The following is a 22,417-nucleotide window of genomic DNA, read 5'->3' on the forward strand; positions in this document are numbered from 1 at the left end:
ACAAAACAAACAACAACAAAAACAAGGATTACTTGAGAAAAGAGAGAACCTGGAAATGTGTTCTCATACCCTTGATTTATACCTTTAAAGAATCCAAGAATTTTAAGTCTTGGCAAGGGTGATAATTTTGTTCAAAAGCCCAGGGGAAGGAGATGGGACCCAGATTGTGAAGGAAGAACAGTAAAGTTAATTGGGCTGAAAGAGCGAATCCATTGAAGCAAGGTCATGTTAAACAAATATGGAAAGGCACCCTTAGAGTGTCTGATCAAAAATCATTTAAAAAAAATTTTATATGGGGATTGAGGCTTAAAAGGAATATTTCTAGTACTTTTCAAAGACAAATGTAAATATTCAAAAGCGTGATCTTCATTCCCCTCAGCACTGAATCTCCTGCCTGGCTTTCTATGCATAGGATGTCCCTCAGGCCGAGGCTCTCCCTCCTTACTTCTGCACTCCCTTCCCCCCCAACTTCCCATCACCACTGATAAACAAACAAAGCAAGAAAACAAATTTGGACAGCCTCCCTCAGTGGAAATGACTTTTAATAAAAAAAATAACAAACCCCAAACCTGACTTCTCTCCTCCGAAAGCTGGTTGTTGTTTACAAATGAGCCCGGGCAGGCTGACAGGATGCCTTCAAAACCCAAGGCCATCCATCTCAATAAGGCCTCTGCCTGAGCTGCTCTGCCCACCGCCTCAATGCAGATGGAAGAGCCCGGCCGTGCTGTGCAGAAAGGAGACAAAACGGATTTGTCTTCCTGACAAGCCATATCCTCATCATAGATTGCGCTCCTCTAATAATATCTCTATACATATTTAGGGGGAAATATCCTCTCGTGTCCTTGTGATGTTCACTGAGCAATAAACAGCAATCTTCTCTCTAGAGATAAAGAGAGCTAGGGGGCTTGGCATCTGTCTTACAATTATGAAGGGAGTATCCTAAGAATCATAGATTCGAAGAGATTCAGGATAATTTCATTTTTTCAGGGAGGAAACTGAGGCACAGAAAAGCTAAACTGATTGCTTGGATTTGCACAACAAGGAAAAATCTGGGTCAAATTTTAAAATCAGGCTGAGTGAAATGAGCAGGACCAGGAGATCATTATATATTTCAACAACAATAATATATGATGATCAATTCTGATGGACGGGGCCCTCTTCAGCAATGAGATGAACCATATCAGTTCCAATAGAGCAGTAATGAATTGAATCAGCTACACCCAGCAAAAGAGCTCTGGGAGGTGACTATGAACCACTACATAGAATTCCCAATCCCTCTATTTTTTGTCCATCTGTATTTTTGATTTCCTTCACAGGCTAATTGCACACTATTTCAAAGTCTGATTCTTTCTGTACAGCAAAATAATTGTTGAGACATGTATACTTATATTGTATTTAATTTATACTTTAAAATATTTAACATGTATTGGTGAACCTGCCATCAGGGGGAGGGAATGGAGAGAAGAAGGGGAAAAAGTGGAACAAAAGGTTTGGCATTTGTCAGTGCTGTAAAATTACCCATGCATTTATCTTGCAAATAAAAAGCTATTTAAAAAATTAAAATCAGGTCTTTTTTGACTAAATCCAGCACTCTATCTTCTGGTTTCATCGAAAAGCAAAGGATTTAATGGAATGGGACGACTTAAACACTGGTTTTTCACTTGATGATGCACATATCTGAGTGACAGCATAGTACAACAGGGCAATCATGGGGGAAAAAAGAGAATTAAAAAAAGAAGAAAGAAGGTAGGATTTGGAACCATACTATCTGAGATTAAATCTGCTTTGCTATTTGCAACCCATGTAAATGCTTCTCCCTGAGCCTTATTTTACTTATCTTTCAATTGAGAGGGTTGGATGGAGAAATATCATGTCTCCAGAAAAGATAATAATAATGGGATAATAATGTGATGACACAATGAGAAGTTCAACATGGTGCCTCAAGGAACATGAGTAAGTCACTAATGACGTGACATCAGTGGGTTAACAGAGAAACCTGGAGTTCCTCTAGCAGGATATAAAGAAGGACTCTCTGGATATTTCCATTTTACTGATCAGGCTTCCTAGACAGAAAAATAGGAGACAGGATAAGAGGGAGTGACTGTCAAACTGAAACTAGAGCTGAGAAGACTCAGAGTCACCATGGGGGACAAACTAATACAAATGTTGACCTTTACCAATACTGTGAGTTACATGGACTATGTAGGTCTGGAGGAAAAAGATCAATTTCTAGCAAACTCAAGAGATTGACTCATTTTGTTTGGGTTCCTCAGGCTACGGTAAAATGAGAATTAAAGCCCAAATTATTTCTTTTTGACAATGCCAACAATTGAACTCTAAGTCTGGAAGACTTGGAGACAATTTGTCAACCTGTTGTAGAAGGGATGGCTTGGGCTGAATAGACCCTGCAGTCTTTTTGCAACACTAAAACTTGAAGACTTGATGAATTTCAACTGTTTTTCCTCTGACACATAAGCTAAACTTTTCATTCACACGCTTACCTCCTTCACACTAATCACCTTATGGGCTCTTTGTACTTCCACATTATGCTCACTGCCAAATAATTAGCACTCCATTAAGCTCAACCAACTTCAAAAACTCCAACTTCAAAACCTACCCCCAATGCCATGAGCAGCCTCCTCTTTTCTAGGGGTTTAGAGGGAATGTACTGAGGACCTTAAGGAAGGAAATAATGGTAGCTTTGTGAGAATGAGTTCATTTTAAAATGTTTTAAAAAGAATAAAAAAAAACTTTATTCTTCTTAGCACATTTTCAATTTTGATATGAATGACAAAGAAACCATCACCATCAGTGTTCAATGAACACACTGGACTCATTCTTCTATTCTTAACCAATACCAGTTGTACCAAGTGACCAATGGATAGCACACTCTTTCAAGATAATCAATACAAAGGTGGTTATCAAATGAAATATATTTGCTTCCATAATTATGAACCTAAGATGGAATGCAAGGAAGGAAACTTCAAGGTCATTGAGTTCAACTTCTTTTTATTGGGAGGTCTAGAAGGGATAGATGACTTTTCCAAACTCAATTATCTAGAGCCTTAGGACTAAAAGAAGGAAGAAAACAGCCATTGCCTAGTACTTCCATTTTAGGGAAGTGAAAATTTTGACCCATAGAAATAAAATGGTTTCTGCAAGATCACATAGGCAGTGAGTATCAGAGCCAGGGTCCCGACATAGAGTTTCTGGGACTTGCCATCTGGGACTTTTTCCTCTCTACCAAGCTATCTCCTATCTGAGTTGATGAAGTCCAGAGAAGATGCTTTGCTTTCCCTAATAGAATGTAAACTCCTAGAAGACATTAGTTTTCAGATGATCAGTTGATCAACTAAGTGACTAGCTTTAGTTTTTGTCATGTATCTCCATCACCTAGAGAAATAGCAAGTGGCTAAATTTTTGTGGAATGAATGAACAGCAATACACAAATGCTGAGGATAAAGTGACATTTTGTTGTCCCTTAAAAGTTAAGTGGTTTATGTGGAAGAATTGTGGTAAAGAGCAGAAATAAAGGCAGAAGCAGAGGAGGACAGGAAGCAACTTCAAGAAAAGAGAATCATAAGATTTTCCAGAGTTAACAATGGAAAAAGAATATCAAAGATTAACAATGGCTAAAGACCAGCCCAGGAGTTAAAGAAGGATAGGGGATGATCTGTCAATACGAAGCATGTTGAAGAATAATAAAAATAACAACAAAATGCAGTTTAAAAGTAGTTGCTCTGGCCTTTAGAAAAATCTTGGGATTGATGATAAAGAACATAGGCTCTGTCCAATTCTTTTCTGTCCAGAATTGCAATGACATTGGTCAATAAAAGCTCATTCCCATATAGGCCCTCACTGCAGGTACCATTTTAAAGCAGTTCATCTAAGAATTTGTATCTTTTAAAATTCTGTTTTTCTTCCCTGAGGCAAAAATATTCTCTCAAGTTTCTGAACTGTCAGTAGCCGATGTGAGATGAGTAGGGGACCTATGTAAACTCAGCCACAGGAGGGAAGTCAGGCAGGCAGTCTTAGAAAAGGCAACTTTAATCACAGAGACACTCCTCACATGCACTCAGGCAATCAGTACTGAAGGACTGTCTTTGATTTCCACCAACTTCATCTTAAATTGAGAAAAGAAAAACATCAGGGCTTCCTTTGGATGGAGTGAAATTGGTGGAGAATGAGTAAATGGGAGAACAAGAGAGATGAAGGTAAAAAGGAGAGACAAGAGTAGGTAAGAGAAGGGAAGGAGAAGAGGGAGAGCAGAGAGGTAGATAGGAGGGAAGGAAGGTAAAAAAAGGGGGACTGGCAAAGAGTTACTGACTTAGAACATGGATCTTGTGGGACTCCTCTAGTCCATTTTATAGATGAGACACTGAGGACTGTGTAGGTTACATTATTAAACCAAGAAGGCAAGATGGGAAGCAGCAGAGCTAGAATTCAAAATCAGGTTCTGCAATCAAATCCATTTTTTCCATAGCATCCTACTATTTTTCAAGGAAAATGGTTAGGAGGAAAAGAAAGAGAAAGGGAATAAAGAAGGGAAGAAGAAAAACACATTGAAGACAAAGTATGTGGAAGGAAAAATCAAAGACCTTCAGAGTTCAAAATCTGACTTATACATCCTCAACTTCCACAAATGCCAATTTAAGAAACAAACATTCATCACTGCAGGTTCTCTACAGCTTAGCAGGATGGCCAATCAGATGCACCTCCCCATTTCTTACTTATAAAATCTGGGGATTCGACTAAACTATTGAAATATCCTATAGATGTGGAGTGAAAAGGGCTTTTAGAAGTCATCAAGTCCACCTTCCCTTAATTTTTCAGATGAGGAAACCGAAGCACAGAAAGCTCTATGGTCTCTTAAAAATTCTGAATCCTATGATCCACAATTAATCCATTATAAACAGTTATGAAGCACCTACTGTGTGTGAGGTGCTGTGATAGGTCTGGGGAATCAAAGGTGAAAGTGAAACGTTTCCTGCCTCCAAGAACCTTTATATTCTACTGACCAAACCAATGAATGATTTGAATGTTGTGAAGCTGGGCATTTTCTAGAACTATAGTCTTCATGAAGGCTGTGGAGTGAAGGATACTTTAGATGGCATCCCTGTTTTGATGCAGCTTGAACTACAGGGCCTTGGAGTCTCCCTTTAGCTTTGAGATGCTAGGATTCTATAGAGTGTGTTGACTTTTTATTCTTTCTCCTTCAAAATGAAACACTTATACATTGCACTGAGTCTTAGATTTAATTGAGAAGACTTAAATAAATCCATTCTAGTCACCAATGTTTTGGAGAATTCCCCAGAGAGATCAGTTTTCTATATGGAGAGAAATTGGGTAGAATGAGGGAATGGGAGAACAAGAGAGCTGAAGGTAAGAAGGAGAGGACAAGAGTAGATGAGAGAAGAGAAGGAAAAGAGGGAGAGTGGAGAGGTAGATAGGAGGGAAGGGAGATAACAAAGGAAGATAGGGAGAGATTTACATAATTCCACAAATGAAAATAACCTCAGGGACCATCCAGTTTATGTTATATGTTTGTAAATTCTCAAGAAACCATGGAATCATAGCAGGATTCTGGAGTTGGAAAGAGATCTGAGAAGCCATGTAGTTCAGCACATATATGATATAAAACCCCACTCTAATTCCAGGCAGTCAATCAATCAATCAGGACATTTTTCAAGTACCTAGAAAGTGCTAAGCCTATGTGCTAAGAACTCAGAGATAAAAGTTTCTTCTGAGTAAGGGAAACTAGTAAATATATAGGTATAACTAAAACAAACATGAAGTGATTTGGGGGTAAGGCATTAGCTGCTGGAGGAAATCAGGAAAATCTCATGTAAAATGCATCATTTGAGATGAGCATTGAAGGAAACCAGGGATTCTGAATGACAGAGGTGGGAAGAGTGCACATTTCAAGCATGGAGATCATCAATGCAAAGGCAGAGGGGTGGAAGATGGAGCATAATGTATAAGAATCAGCAAGAAGGTCAGTCTGACTAGACCAAAATGTCCTGGGAGGGAAGCAATGAGCAGCAATACACGTGGAAATGTAAACTGAGGGGTTAGATTGTGAGGGATGAACATGACAAGTGGTTATTTAGGTTCTCGTTGATGCTTTCCCAGCAGGTCACTACTTTTCTATGTAGCCCGTTCTACTTTGAGACAGTTCTAAATGATCAGAATGGTTTTCCCATCTTCCATTATCAGATGTGAATTTTGTAATCTCACCGAGGCTGCTAGATGGTGCAGTGGGAGGACCTGAGTTCAAATCTGATTTCAGACACTTATGACCCTGGCCAAGTCATGTAACCCCATCTGCCTTACCAAAAAAAAATAAGAAAGAAAGAAAGAAAAGAAAGAAAAGAAAAGAAAGAAAGAAAAGAAAGAAAAGAAAAGAAAGAAAGAAAGAAAGAAAGAAAGGAAAGGAAAGAAAGAAAAAAAGAAAAGAAAAAGGATTTTGCAGCTTTTTCCTATTGCTTCTAAGTCTGTAGACATAGAAGTGGCCATTCAACATCCCTTATACTTATGGAATCAGAGACCTAAATCTAGATACCTCTTACTAGCTATGTGACTTTGAACAAGGACATGGCTGTTCTGAGCCTCAGTTTCCCCTTCTGTAAAAATATTTATACTACTCTTACCCTAAGATTGTGCTGTGCACATTAAATGAGATAATGCATGAGAAAGTGAAAAAGTGCTACAGCAGGGTGAATTATAAAACAGGGAAGGATGAGGATGGTGCTAGGAAGGAGCAGGGATGTAGAGCAGTCTTTTGAACTTTAAAGGCACTCCCGATTGGTCGCTCTATTCTCTGGTACAAAAGGGAAATTGCTGTTGGCTTGAGGTTACATTATAGTGAAAAGTTGGACGATCAGGTTCTAGGTTAGAAGTATGAAGTCTAGATGTTGTGATTGGGGGTGATGGGAAGTGGGAAATGACAACTGAAGAAAGACATACATAGGTCTTGATATTGGGGGTAGCTGAACTGCCTTATGTTTTGAAACGCCCAGCAAAGGAATAGGCTGATTCTGGAGAGCAATTTGGAACTATGCTCAAAAAGTTATCAAACTGTGCATCCCCTTTGATCCAGCAGTGTTTCTACTGGGCTTATACCCCAAAGAGACACTAAAGAAAGGAAAGGGACCTGTATGTACCAAAATGTTTGTGGCAGCTCTGTTTGTAGTGGCTAGAAGCTGGAAAATGAATGGATGCCCATCCATTGGAGAATGGCTGGGTAAATTGTGGTATGTGAATGTTATGGAATATTATTGTTCTGTAAGGAATGACCAGCAGCATGGATACAGAGAGGACTGACGAGACTTACATGAACTGATGCTGAGTGAAATGAACAGAACCAGGAGCTCATTATATACCTCAACAACGATACTGTTTGAGGATGTATTCTGATGGAAGTGGATCTCTTCGATAAAAAGAGCTAATTCAGTTTCAATGGATCAAAGATGGGCAGAAGCAGCTACACCCAAAGAAAGAACACTGGGAAATGAATATAAACTGCTTGCATTTTTGTTTTTCTTCCCGGGTTATTTATCCCTTCTGAATGCAATTCTCCCTGTGCAACAAGAAAACTGTTCGGTTCTGCACACATATATTGTATCCAAGATATATTGTGACATATTTAACATGTATAGGACTGCTTGCCATCTGGGGGAGGAGGTGGAAGGAGGGAGGGGAAAAATCGGAACAGAAGTGAGTGCAAGGGATAATGCTGTAAAAAATTACTCTGGCATGAGTTCTATCAATAAAAAATTATTAAAAAAAAAAAAGGAATAGGCTGCTTCTGGAGGAAGTGGAGTCCCTTTTATTAGAAATCCTTGGGCAAAGGCTGGATCACCACTCATCAGGGATGCTATAGGCGGGACTCTTGTTCAGTTACAAGTTGGACTCAGATTCCATCCAAATGGGAAATTTGGGGGATATTTATGTATTTTGGACCAGTTGCCTATCCCTTTTCCTTATGTTACTTTATAATATATTTCATATCTTCCTTATTTTATTTATAATATTAATAATAATATTAATAATAACATTTCTCCTTCTCTTCCTCCTAATGATAACATTGTAAAATTTTTCATATTTGATATTTCATTTAATCCTCATAGTAAATCTAATTTCTGATTGCCTCAGTTTCCTCATGTGTAAAATGGGGATAATAATAGCACCTACTTCCTCCTCGTTGAGAAGCTCAAATGAGATACCATAGGTAAAGTACTTAGAAAACCTTATATAAATGCCAGTGAGCACTGTTATTATTATCGTCAGAGGCTACATTCAAAATGGATGACTAGATGATCTCTGAAGTCCCAAATAGCTCTAAGCTTCATGGTTTTGCAAACTCAGGTCTTCCAACTCTAAGCTCATTATTTTTTCTGCTCTATTGTGCTTTCTGACATTGGATCCTCTTCTGCCGCCTGCGGGAGGTGGCCCTGGCCCTCCCTACATCTCTTATCCTTCAACACGTTCAAACACCAAAGGCATGGAGTGACTCACTCAAACCTCCCCAACACGCTGGTGGCCTGATTCTTTCTACTCAGAATCTGGGGTTCTGAAATTACTCTTCAAGTGGGAGGAGGACATGGCGTGGTCTCCCAACGAGGAGGCAACAGGGGCATTTGCCAGCCTCCCATAAGTACCCACTCAGGAAGCCCACTGGATTGTCCCAAGGAGGCCTTTTTGAAAGTTGCTGCAAGACCTCCTAAAGTCAGGAACTGAGAAGAGGACTGGCGAAGCCCAAAATAAAAGGCTTTTTAATAGATTCTATAAAAAAGGGAATTCAGGCTCAGGGGAAATTCATGGCTCCATTAAGGAATCAAACCTATCAGTGATCTAAGCAGGAGGAGTTGGCAGAAACTCTAAAGAGGAAGGGAGAAAGGAGAAGGGAAAAAAGCGCCCAATTATGTCAATGTCACTTGGAACGTTGAACACAAGAGAAGTTCTGATGAATGCCTTTCCCTAGGGGGAGGTGGGCAGAGGCAGAAAACTTTTGCTTAAGGCCTGATGCTGGGCGTGGATAGATCTGGCCCAAGTGGGAGAGGGATGGAGGGGTGGGGGATAAGTCCCATCAATTTTCTTGGCACTGGTGCTTTGCATAAAAGAGAAAATGGGCAGGAGGAATAAAAGAGGGAGCAAGAATCAGAAGATAGGGAGTTAGACAGACAGGAGGGAGAAAGAGACACACAGACATAGAGAAACAGGGAGAGAGAGAGAGAGAGAGAGAGAAGAGAGAGAGAGAGAAGAGAGAGAGAGAGAGAGAGAGAGAGAGAGAAAGAGAGAGAGAGAGAGAGAGAGAGAAACAGAGACACACAAATAGAGACAGAGAAGCAGAAAAAGAAAGAGAGACAAAAAGAGTCACAGACAGAAAGAGAGGAGAAGAGAGGCAGATAGAGACCTACTAGACAAAAGTAGAGGGGGAGGCAGAAATAAAGTCCGAGGCACAGATTGAGACATAGAAAAACAGAAAAACAGAGAGACTAAAATAAGAGATGAGCAAATAAGGAGAAAAGAGAAGGGAAGGAAAAGCAAAATGGAGTAATAAGACTGGAGGTAAAGGGGAAAAGAGAACAAGAATGAAAAACAAAAACATAAAAGAGAACTTGCTCTCTCTATAGAAAAATTAAATCAAGTCATGCACTTTCTGTTTATTTCCTTAACACAATTAACTTATGTGCGATTCTATAGGATGGAACCTATTTGAGAACAGTTTTTAAAACAAATTTTTTTTTGGTCTTCAAGTTCCTAGAACTTAGCACAGTCTCCAAGAGCAAGACATTTGAATGAAGAAACAGAAGGCAGGATGTGCCAGACAAAATAAACCAGCACCATAACTACATTGGCTACCATTTCTCTTCCTTCTCTGATGAAGACGTCAAAGATCCTGAATTCAATAGCCTCAGGATCAACAATGCTTCCCCACCCCCAAATTCCTGGACCTTCTTCCAGGCCAGTCTACACTGTCATCCTTGAGTGGAGAAATCATTGTTGAAAGGATGGCTACTCTTTTCATCCCTACCAGTGATAAATGTTGATCAAGTGCCATCAAAAGTTGGGTAGGCCTTGAAGCTCTGAGGGTATCAGCCCCATCCAGACCACTGAACCTCCTTCCAATCCAGTGTTCACATTTATCTTTCAAATACTCAATTTCTATAGAGAAAGGGCCACACATGCCCATCAACTGCTAACCAATTGCCCTAAAAAAGGGTAGTCAAACCAGCTTAGCTGAAGTAGCAAGAGATTTGGAGAGAAGTACAGGAAGCAGTATGTTCCAAGCCAGTCAAACCACCACCATCACCTTGACCACCATCTCCTCTCAGCTCCTCATGGAGAAAGTCCATAATCTGGAACCCAAGAGACTGGAGAATAGAAGCAATCTTTGTGGAGATGGAGCCTGGCAACCATTCCTGTAGGTACTACAACCATAGCTATCGAACACCCAGAAAAGAAAGTTCTTGCTCCCATCATCCTTGGAATAATCCAGTGGTTCAACATCAGAAACTTATGATTTTATCAGTGGAAATAAAGTGCCAGGGGACCTTTTCTTCTGATTTGAGACTTCTTGTCTCCCACATTAGAAGGTGAGCACCCTGAGAACAGGGACTGTCGGACTTTTCTATTCATATTTCCAATGCTTTGTACATAGTAATAAATGCTTAAAAAACCTTACATAATATTCACATAGCAGGTAAAGTTTAAAAATCATTCTCCTTTGTTGATAATATTTTCATTTTTCCTCCACATCCATTCATGAGCTCCTTTAGGGCAGATTGTATACAGGAATTAGAATCTATCAGATAACTCTAGCATCCATTATGTTCCTTTTTATTGTGGAGAGAGGATTACCTCATAAAGTAACTGGGGTATGAGATATAAACTTAAACAAGAATAAATCATTATAATTTAGCTTCTATTACCTTAGCTCCTCAGATTCGTGTTTTCCCTGCTAATGGGTTGACCTTGGAATATACACTTTACTTGCTCTCCAGTTCCCCCTAATACCCAGACTGCAACACGGATTTAAAAGAATATTTATAGAGTTTCTATGTATATTGGGGGTGGGCAGTGCAGGTGGACAGAAATTGAGGCAAGAACTGAATAGCAGGTGAATAAGATGGTTGCGTTGTCTTTGGGAAACTTCAAAACTTCATTACTGACCCCACAGTTTTCATGAAAACAAAGGACCATTTTTAAAATAGCAACACTCTACTGATGTTGCCATGTCTCAATGAGACAATGAATACATCCATCTCTGAAAATTTGTTTAATGATTATGCAATGAATGACAATGGAGAGGTAAATGTTGGGTGTCATCAGACTGGCCAATTAGATACTCTACAGAACAAGATTAAGAGATACATGGAATATTAAGGGGAAAAAAAGGAATTATATTTTTCAACCCAAGATCTAGTTAAGCTGATGATGGAATAAAATTTAGAGTAGAAAGTTACTTAGATGTTCCATTTCTTTCAAGTCTAATCACACATTTTCTATCTCTGTCTCTCACCACACACACACAGTTTATATACATATACTACATATATGTATATATATTACTTAATCACCTTCTTTTAGCTTATTATTTTTCTTAGTAACAAACCCACCAGGAATATGTATTATCCTGCAATAGGTAGCACAATCTAATGCAAAGGAGGGAGCAACAAGCCTTTACTATAGGACTTCTTAACCTTTTCCGTATTATGATCCCCTTTGACAATGTGATGAAGTCTACAGACCTATTCATAGAATAATGGTTTTAAAAGCAAAAAAATCCAAAACAAAATATTAGGATGATAAAAGAAACAATCTAGATCCAATATAGTTATCTATCCATCTACAAGTTCACAGGTCGCCAAGTTAACAACCTTTGCTCTAGTGATATAAGTCAATGCCAACCTACTTCAACAATGATAAATGTCAACAGTGATAAATATAATGAATAACATGGTGAATAAAAGTAATAACAAATGAAATACATTTCTAAAGCCTCTCCATGCTTCTCCACCCCTTAAGTATCTGCATTCTTTGGCTTCCTAAATCAAGAGCAACATATTCCAGACCACTGTTCGTTGCATCCAAATGTAACACAACGCACCATGGTAGATTGTTAATCTCAGACTGACTTGCCCAACCAAGCTTTTGGATCTCACTGTTCAATGTTGTATGCTAGGATAATTCCAAAGATTATAATACTGACACAGGTTCAGAGTTGGAAGAGACTTTGGAGATTACTCTCTCCATAACTTTTCCCCATCACCATTCTAAAGATAATAAAACTGATTTCTAGAGAGGCTAAATGAAGGTCCCTGAAATAAAAAGTGGTAAATCTGGGATTTAAAATAGGGATCTTCTGATTTTAAATCCCTTTGTTGACATGATCGATATCTCTTTCTTTTCAGTCTCTTTTTTGATTAAAAAAGACTAATTCAAGTATTAACATAATCCAAATACCATTAAGTAATTGTATTTCTATCTTTTTTGAGAAACATAATATAAAACATGACAATGAACACAGGACTCATATCTTGCTTGGATTATCCATCATGCTTCCCCAGCAGGGATATTAGAGAATTGACCTAATCTTCATTGTGAATACCTTGTGTGCTTTGAAGGTTACTGTCTTTTCTCATGAAAAATCACTTTAAAATCACTTTTACCTTTGAATTTGTGGAACACAGCCCAGAGCTCTGCGATGTCGGTAGCAAAGGTGATGTCAGTGTCCAGAACGATGACTCGCTCCATGTTGGCAGGAAGGGTCTTGGTCAGAACCAGCTTCATCAAACCATATATCCCGGAGTAGTGTTTGTTGGGGATCCAGGAAACCTCCGACTGCGTGAAAGGAGACAGAAGAAAAGAAAAGAAGAATTCATTAGCTAGTGAACATCTGATCCATAAAGATGCCCTCATCTAGGGCATCGTGAAGTCAAGTTAGATTTATTGTCAAATTTTAGGTTCATTCAAAATGTGTTATATTATGGTAATACTTCCTTTGTAACTCTAAGCTCTGTCAAGGAGAAACTGTGGGGCATGTCAATCAATTCAAAAATCCACTATGTGCCAGAAATTGTTCTAGGCACAGGAGATGGAAATAAAAAGAAGGAAACAAAATTTCTACTCCCAAGGAACTTATATTCTATTGGAGAGAAAGGGAGACACAAAGTATATATATAAATAAGTACAATGCATCTACAAAGAGTATATAAATATGGACTCATATGTTCTACACACAATTGCATGTGTATACATATATGTGTTTGTATATACATACATATATACACATAACATGTGTATTATAGAAAAGGAGGAATGGAGAAAAAAGGAGAAAGAAGAAAAAGGTGGAGCAGGAAGAGGGGGACAAGAAGAGGAAAAAGAAGAAGAAAAAAGGGAGGAGAAGGAGGAAATGGAGGAGTGCAAGAAGATAAAGAAGAGAGGAAGAAGAAGAGAAGGAGGAGAAATACAACAAGAGGAAGAGGAAGAAAGAAGACGAGGAAGAAAAGGAATAAGAAAAGAAAAGAGGAAGAAGAGAAAGAAGAAGGGGAAATGGAAGAAGAGGAGGAATAGTAGCAAGAGAAGAATACACATGTAGAGATACTACATTTATACATACTTAGCACATATATACACTCTCACATACATGCATAATTTCAAAAGAATGCTGAAAACAAAACATTCACAGAGTGAATTAAGAGTTTGCACAACACTTTAGGCTGTGATTTGATCTTCATAATAGGTAGGCACTGATGGGAATTACTGCTCACATTTTGCAAATGAGAAAATAGTGAATGAGAGATGTGAAGTGACTTTTCTGTTTACCCCATTCTTGGGCATCAAAAGTTGTTCTTCAAACCCAAATCTTCCCTGATGCTGACTTCATGGTCTTTACATGCTGCTATAGGCAAATAGTGTGTTGCTATTTTTCATATTTCCATGATCTTTTTATTTATTTCCTCATGTCTTTTCCTTGTCATCAAAAGATTTATTAAGCGCTATTCTGCCTGCTCCATTCAACAAAATTCAATACGATTCCAGAGCCTTTTTAATTGTTTAAAAGAATGTAGGATTCAGAATCAGAAGATGGGGTTTCCAACACTGACTTAGTTGTTTACTCTCTATGAGACCCTGGAGAGAGCATCTCTACCTCTCTGGGTCTCATTTTCCTCATCTATAAAATAAAGGGCGATGGAGAGTGAGCTACATGATCTCTAAGGTTGTTATTTATTCTGAATACAATTGTATGGCTCTATAAGTCTATGGATAGATATTTGGGGTGCTGCTAATTTCAGCAGAGGGCAGCAGAAAACCAACAGAAGAAGGGTTTGGATAATGACCAGTCCAGGACTCTCACTAAAATCCCTGAGAAAGGGGAGGGGGGTAGAAATACTTGAAGGATCTTGGTTCAACTTATTCTCTCCCCTCAAGGCCAAGTAGGAACTGAGTAGAGGTGGCACTTAATAAAATTTTCTCAAAAGCAATGGAAGGCTAGTGTAAGAAAAAAATCAGAGAATGATACACTGGGAGCCAGAATGGACTTTAAAAGGGAAAAAAAACCCAGTTCCTTCATTTTATGAAGCAGGAAATGGGGATTCTTAGAAATTAAAGGGCTTGACCATTTACAGTTGCCTGATCTTTTGAAACTGATAATCTAGATGGGGGATGTTGGTTAAACATGAATTATTAAAATATTCAATTTGAGTAAGAACATCTGAGTAGTAAAGTATTTTGTAAATTACTCTGCACTGTGCATTTACTGATTTGTGTACACATTAGCCCTTCCCTCCTTCTAATTGAGGATATGCTCCCTGAAGGCAGGGCCAGGATGTGTCCAAAGCAAGACTTAAACCCACTTCCTTGCCACACTCTGACAATACCTTTCTCTAAAAGAGGATTTTTATGCAATTCTTGTTCCTGAAAGCACTGGACTCTGGAAACTCAACTCAGATCTTTTCTATGCAGAGAATCTTCTGCCCAAGATTGGCATTCAGTAGGAAGGCTATAAGTTAAGGCTCTCTTAATACACCAGACCGTTGTTTAACTTATTTATCAATTTTTGTGGCTGTCAGAGAAGAGGAGCTTAATGAAATCTGAACACAGAATATTCCATTAAACCCTCTAATCAGGAGGTCCAAATGATTTAGATTTATCTTAACACATATACAAAGTACTTTGCTAAATAGAAAGAAATGTGGATAAATGAAAATAAATTCATTTCAACATGAGCTGAAGCACAAACATACTCCCCAATGTATCTCCCAATCAGTTAAGTCAGATTGTTAAGTAAAAATGAAAGAAGTGGTGGAGAGTTTATGTTTACAGAAAAGGAAAGACAAGAAACATATGGCAACGTAGGCTCTCTTGGGTGAAGAGATGTGGAAAGAATAGCAAAATCTCAGATGTCCATGGAATACTTCAGGCCAGCTGGTCTCACCTTTGCCTCAAAAGGAACATCCTTCTCAATGTGCTGGATAAGTGGCCAAGCAGCCTTTGCTTTAAATTCACCAGTGAACTCACTACCAACCCAATCCAGCAACCATTCATTAAGCACCTATTATGTTTCTGGTACCAAGTTAGGTGATAAGAAAATAATAAAGAATCTGTCCTTAAAGAGCTTTTATTCTACACATATAAGTTCTTGAGAAGAAAGAGTAGAACACTGACAACTAAGTATATCAGAAAAGAATTCCTGCAAGAGATTTTACATACACATACACACAAATGCATATATGTATAATATTACACACACATAAATGTATATATGAGAAACTATAAAGAAAAATGGGATTCTAAGAATCAGAAGTGAGAGGAACATGTGTGTATTATGTACCAGGAACTTTTCAAGGATTGACTCACAACAACCCTAGGAAGTAGGTGCTATTATTATACCCATTTTACAGATGAAAAATAACTGAGGCAGACAGAGATTAAGTGACTTAGCAGAGTTACACAGTTAGGAAGTGTCTGAGGCTAGACTGAAACTCATATTGTAGGTTGCCCTTAATTCTTGAAGAGGACCATGACATCAGGGAGGTGATGCCGTGACACACAAGTGACTTGGACTGAAGGGAGGGAGAACTGTGCAAGATCACCTGCCTGACTTTCTCTTCCAGAGCCATCTGGAATCAGTGGCCAGATGCAGACCCAAATAATTAGAGATGCCCCGAGTATTCCCATCAATTGAGGAATGGATGAGCAGCTTGTGGGATCTGAATGTGATGGAATACTCTTGTATTAGAAGATAGAATCAAGGAGATGGTTTCAGAAAAGTCTAGGAAGACTTGTATGAACTGATACAATGTGAAGTGAGCAAAATGAAAACAATTTACACAATAACATCACTCATCTACAAAATGATATGGGGAATGGACCAAGCAAAGCATCCGTGGTCCCTTATGATCTCCTAGGTCCTTTGGCCTTGGTTTCCTCATCTGTATAAGGGGATAAGACTAGATGGTGTCTGAGATTTCTTTAGCTATTGATTTATGCCACAGAATAAATGGTTGTGAACCAGAGAGATCTTATTCTCCATAACCCCATGAAATTTGCGGGAATTGTGGGTGGCGAGCTGGAAGGTTACCGTGGCTCATTCTGTGGCTGTTTCAAAGCCTGGCAAGGTAGCAGGTGGGGAATGGCAACAGTGCCCAGCCATACCGCCCTGCTCTCACTTCACCATGGGATGTGGTTTGTGCTTCGTTCAGCATTATTTTAGGGCCAACAGTCCAGCTGGAAATGCACTACTTGGCCCCACTCAGCATATTCATTTCATTGGGAGGGGAGAAACTTATAATCACACAGCACACAGAGGGAAAGTTCTTTGTCGTGTAGGGCAACCCTAATTCAGTCCTGGAAGGTTCTCTCCTGGGATGGGTCCCCCAACTTTTTTGGTAAAGATGTTTTAACTGAAGCCATGTATTCTGGATGGGAGGGAAGAAAAAGGGGAACAGGAAGAAGATGGGAGAGAGAAGGAAGCAAAGGGAGGGTAGGAAAAAAAGAGGTGAATGAGAGCTGAGAAAAGGGGGAGAAGGGAAAGGAAGACTCGTTTTTCTAAGGGAGAGAGGGTGATGAAGATTAGTGACCATCATGAGACTCATTTAGAGATGGACACAATCTTAAATATCATTACAGAGGCCATTGATTCCCACCCTCTTCATCTTACAGATTGATTACAGGATCATAGATTTAAAGCTGGGAAGGACCTCAGCAGTCATTAGTCCAACCCCCTTCATTTTACAGACTGATTTGAAGATCATCAATCTAGAGCTTGGAATTCAGCCCAAACTCGCCATTTTACAGACAAGCAAATAGAAGCCCAGGAAGGTTGTGCACCTTGCTGAAGATTTCAATGCAAGAAATTTATCTCGGAGGCCATGTAAATCCTCATTTGAACCTAGTCATCTGATCCCAGAGGCAGTTAGATGACTCAATGGATAGAGTGCTGGGCCTGGAGTCAGGAATACCTGAGTTCAAATCTGACCTCACATATGTCTTATCTATCTGATCTCAGGCAGAGGTCACTTCATGCTGTTTGCCTCAGTTTCCTCATCTGTAAAATGAGCTGAAGAAGGAAATGGCAAACCTCTCTATTATCTTTACCAAGAAAATCCCATGAAAAATCAGACATGAATGAATGACTGAACACACTCTGATTCCATTTTTTTCTCCCCTGTCCCAATACCTTTGTCCCATCACTTTCATTTTATGCGTGAAAGATATTAAAGCCAAGAGCCTCTCTGAGCTTCAGCTCTGACTCTCCGAACCTCTCTTTCCCCACTATTCCCCAACAGCATTCACATCCTGGATGATCACTCTGCCTTAAGACCCCTCCCAACTCTGGTAGATATTTTATGTTCCAAGGCCATCTCATTTCTGATAGTCTAAGATCATATAAATGAATCCTCTGTTCTTCATGAATATTTCATAAATGGTATATGTAATCGAAATAGTTTCTTAAAACTACAATTCTTTTAAGAAATAAGTTATTATCCCCATTGATGACCATTAAGGAGTGCAAATAGAAAAAGGCAGTCATGAGTAATCTTAAGATGACATCATAAACCATAGTCAGGGTTCCTCAAACTATGGCCCGCAGGCCAGATGCAGCAGCTGAGGACGATTATTCCCCTCACCCAGGGCTATGAAGTTTCTTTATTTAAAGGCCCACAAAACAAAGTTTTTGTTTTCATTATAGTCCGGTCCTCCAACAGTCTGAGGGACAGTGAACTGGCCCCCTATTTAAAAAGTTTGAGGACCCCTGCCATAGATGCTGATGCAAGATCAGGGCAGGTAGACAGAGTCTATATTGTCTGCTCTAAAGAGAGCTGGAACATGGTAGAAATGGCTAATCATTGCTCTCAATTCTGGGCCCTCACGAGCAACTTTGAAGCATATCTAAAACTTGATTGTCTCTGACAAAAGCTTCTTGAGAAATCTGCATCCCTTCCCACTTAGCTGTTATTCAGAAGCTACAAGAACATGCTCGATCTGCCCTCTAATCCAATACCCCAACAATGTGGGGTGTTAATAAGCATTATCAACGGCCTCACAAGACACTCTTCTAGTAACTATGGCATCTTATTTTTTCATTATTCATGAAAGAGTATTTGGGCCCATAAAACCAGGATTTTGAAGTCCTATTATATGATCTAATAATAGATATTTTCATTCTTCCCAAGCACCCATTTCTCTCCAGCCTCGTTTTAGCCTCAATTCTTAACAGATGACAATATCCTATTTAATTTACAAATTCATAAGAGCATAGATTCAGAATGAGAAAGGACCTCATGGGTCCTTCACTCAGTTGTTTCAATTGTGTCCAAATCTTTATCATCCCATTTGAGGTTTTCTTTGGCAGAGATACTGGAATGGCTTGCCATTTCCTTCTCTGGCTAATTTTACAGATGAGGAAACTGAGGCAGAGTTAAGTGACTTGCCCAGGGTTACAGAACCAATAAATGTCTGAGGTTGGATTTGAACTCGAGAAGATGAATCTTCCTGACTTCAGGTCCAGCACTCTATCCACTATGACACCACCTAGATGTGTCATCTAGTCCTATCTCACTCCCTTTTGTAGAAAAGGAAATTGAGACCTGGAAAAAAAATGCTCAAATTCACAAAGGGAATAAGAGTTAAACTGCTGACTCCAGATCACAGGATTATAGTTCATGGAATCACAGACAGACCTTAGAAGTCATCTACTCAAAATCTAGAGAAGATAAATGACTTGATCAAGGTGATACTGGGGGCAGAGATGGTTTTTCAGGACCTCGGTTTCCAAAGTCAGAGCCTTTCCCCTTATAAATATATTTCCCATCTTAAAAAGAAACAATTAAAGACATTTATTAGGGCATCACTTTGGGTGTAAAAGTCCTGAAGTTATTAGGTAGCCTACAGTTCATTACCTGGTATTCTAGGTTTAGGGGACTCCATTCTTTATCTAGAAAAAGACCATGCTCCATGCCAAAGACAGTGATGCTATTTCTGAAACACAGATATGTAGAAGAATGGGAATTCCCTGTACTTGTGCAGGGCAAAAGAAAAAAAAAGGGGAAATGGGTGGAACTTCCAGCCTCCAGCTATAATCCTTAACTTCAGAAGGCAACATATAACTCTAGTTAGAGATGATCTAATCCAGTGGTTTTCAAAGTCTGGTCCAGAGCATCCTGGGAATCGCTGAAATCCTTTCAGAGAGTCTACAAATTCATAATTGTTTTATTTTTAATGTGATCAATATCTATAACTATAAACCACATAAACAAAAACTCTTTGGACAGATCCTCAATCATTTTTAATAGGATAAAGTTATTGAGAACAAAAGTTTGAGGACCACTGATAATCCATCCTCTCCCACAACCCCCATGCAGGATTTCCCTCTATAAAACAGATAGTGTGGAACCATCCAGCTTCTGTGTGAACACATCTAGTGACAGGGAACTCACTCCCTTATGAAGGAGCCATTTCATCATTAGGCTTGACTGGATTAGAAATGTCCCCCGTATTTTAATGCTAAATCTGCTTCCCTGATATGCTCAACAATCAGCTTTGCTACAAGATAAATTGAAGCCCTTCTTCTATGTAAATACTCCACACTGTTCTACCACCTTTTACCAAGAGCTGAATAGATGTGATCATTTAGAGCCTCTGATTTCCTGCATATATGAGTAGCCACACAAGGAATTCCCAGAGGCAGCAGATCATGAAAGAAACAGAGTAATAATAGACTTGGAGGCAAGAGTTATATTACTCATTGTGTGACCATGGAACAGTCATGTTAACTCTCCCAATCTTGAGTCACTCCATGCTTCTGAGTCTCAGGGAATCTTCTGAGGCCATACATTTGAGAAGGGTTCTAGTCTGCATCTCAAGAATCACAAGATGCCCTATTGAATTCTTCCTCTCTATTTCCCTCTCTCCTATAAAATGAATTTGAAAATTGTCACAGAAACTGGGTGAGTCTAGTTCAATATTCCAATGGGTAGAAACAATTAAAAATCCTGCTTTTCCTTGCTAAATAATTGTGAAGTTTGGTTTTCCATGTACATTTTTTGGGGGGAGAGGAGTAACTTCTCTGAACACTATGTCCCAATGTAAGATAGTGTTACACTGAATCACTCTATATAGGACAGACACTGAAATGAGAGAAGGACTTTGAATATTTTCAGAAATTAGATTCTGAATTTACCCCAATTTTTGACTTTATGGAATCAAAAGAAGTCAGAGGTCATCTTGCCTAATCCTTTCATTTTAAATATGAGGAAACTGAAGGCTAGTGAGATAGAATGGCGATTGTCAAAGGTTGGGTTTGAACCCAACTCTTCTTCCTCCAGTTCCAGCCCTCTCCCATAAAGGTACCTACCATAAAGATTTATGTAGTACCCACTCTGAGCAGAACATGATGACTGGCACTAGGAATATTACCCCTTTTTCCCCCCAAAAGGTCATGGGTGCAAGAAAGTAAATATATTTTCTATAATAAACAATGGAAAGTAATTTCAAGAAAGACAAAATATTAATAACTGGAATGGAAATAAGAAATAGCCTCATGTAGATAGTGGTACTTGAACTAAATCAAGCAAGAGAGTGAAAAAGGTAGCCATGAGCAGTGAATGTGTACCAGACATGGACTCTGTTTGTGCAAGAGCATGGAGGGAGGAATGAAGTCAGCCATTTAACTAGAATATTAGCTAGTATAGGATCCATAAGTATTTCTCTTCCAAATATGTTGCATTTATCACTCAAAACAGATTTTTACTCATGCTAAGAGTTTTTTTTTCTTTCTATAGATTACAAATCACTTCGACACTTTATTTGCCTAAAAGAAAATGTCCTAGTTCTGGAAGGCTTGAGAATCATTTCCCTTTCATTTTGTAGCTGAGTAGTCTCCTTGGCAACCAAAATACTCAGAACATTAGTGAGAAACAGGAGAACAGGTAGCCAGGGGAGAGACAGAAACATTGAAGAAGGCCAAGAGGAGACATATGAAATATTAATAATAGCTTATAATTTTAGAATTCTTTACATCTCTGATTTTGAAGTTTTTTTTCCTTAAAGACCTTACTTGGAGATCACCAACCCTGTCTTCTTTGACTTGAACAACCAAGTGAAAATCAAAGTATCCCAAATTCAGAGTTAAAAGATACCTTAAGGAATTGTAGACTTATAAATGGAAAGTGACTTGGAGGCCATTTAGTTCAATCTCTCTTCCTTTTTTCATATTATATGAAAAAATAATGAAATCAGAAGTGAAGGGACCTGGCTTAAGGTCATACAAGTAGGTCTTGGCGTCAAGCATGGTGCTGGGCATATATAAATGTTGGTTGTAATTTCCTTCTGTTTCATTTAAGTTCTTTTAGAGTGACTAGAGTTATTTTAGCTGCCTCCTTAGGATTTATACTAATAACTTGTCTAGATCTGTGTTTTTATCTGTTTAAGGATATCCAGGTATGGAATCTCCATCTACCAATATAGAAAGAAAACTGTTCTGCAATTTATAATCTTGGGAAATTACCTCAGGGCATGAAAGGGTTAAATGGCTTGGCCCGGATCATACAGATTGCATCTGTCAGAAGCGAGAGCCAAAATGCCAGATCTTTAGATCATAGAATCATGGAGTTAGAGCTAGCACGGGCCTTTGAGGTTACCCAGTTCAAAGCTCTTATATTACAGATGAGACTCAGACAGATTAAGATATTTGTCGAGGGTCATATAGGCAACTAGAGCTAGAAGCGGGATTGAACCTGGGTCCTGACAAGCTCCAAGTTCCCTTCTTTGTACATTGGGACATGCTGCCTCTCTGGAAACAGCCATTTTGATGGCTGTGTATAGAAAAAGGAGGAAGAAAAATGTGTTTGCTGCAGGCAAGGACTCCTTCAGTTTTCCCTATGTCTTTTCAGCAGTTTATGACTTTGTG

At 38.9% G+C, this 22,417-nt stretch overlaps 1 protein-coding gene across 1 annotated transcript in view; it reads right to left on the bottom strand.

Moving 5' to 3' along the window:
- LARGE1 (LARGE xylosyl- and glucuronyltransferase 1) overlaps positions 1–22,417 on the bottom strand; it is a 586,713-nt gene that overhangs the window by 222,485 nt on the left and 341,811 nt on the right. Inside the window, exon 6 of the mRNA XM_051961549.1 lies at positions 12,675–12,846. Coding sequence (XP_051817509.1) covers positions 12,675–12,846 — 172 coding nt within the window. The remainder of the gene's footprint in view (positions 1–12,674; positions 12,847–22,417) is intronic.

This window comes from Antechinus flavipes, chromosome 5 (genome assembly GCF_016432865.1).
Source record: "Antechinus flavipes isolate AdamAnt ecotype Samford, QLD, Australia chromosome 5, AdamAnt_v2, whole genome shotgun sequence".
Taxonomy (NCBI): Eukaryota; Metazoa; Chordata; class Mammalia; order Dasyuromorphia; family Dasyuridae; genus Antechinus; species Antechinus flavipes.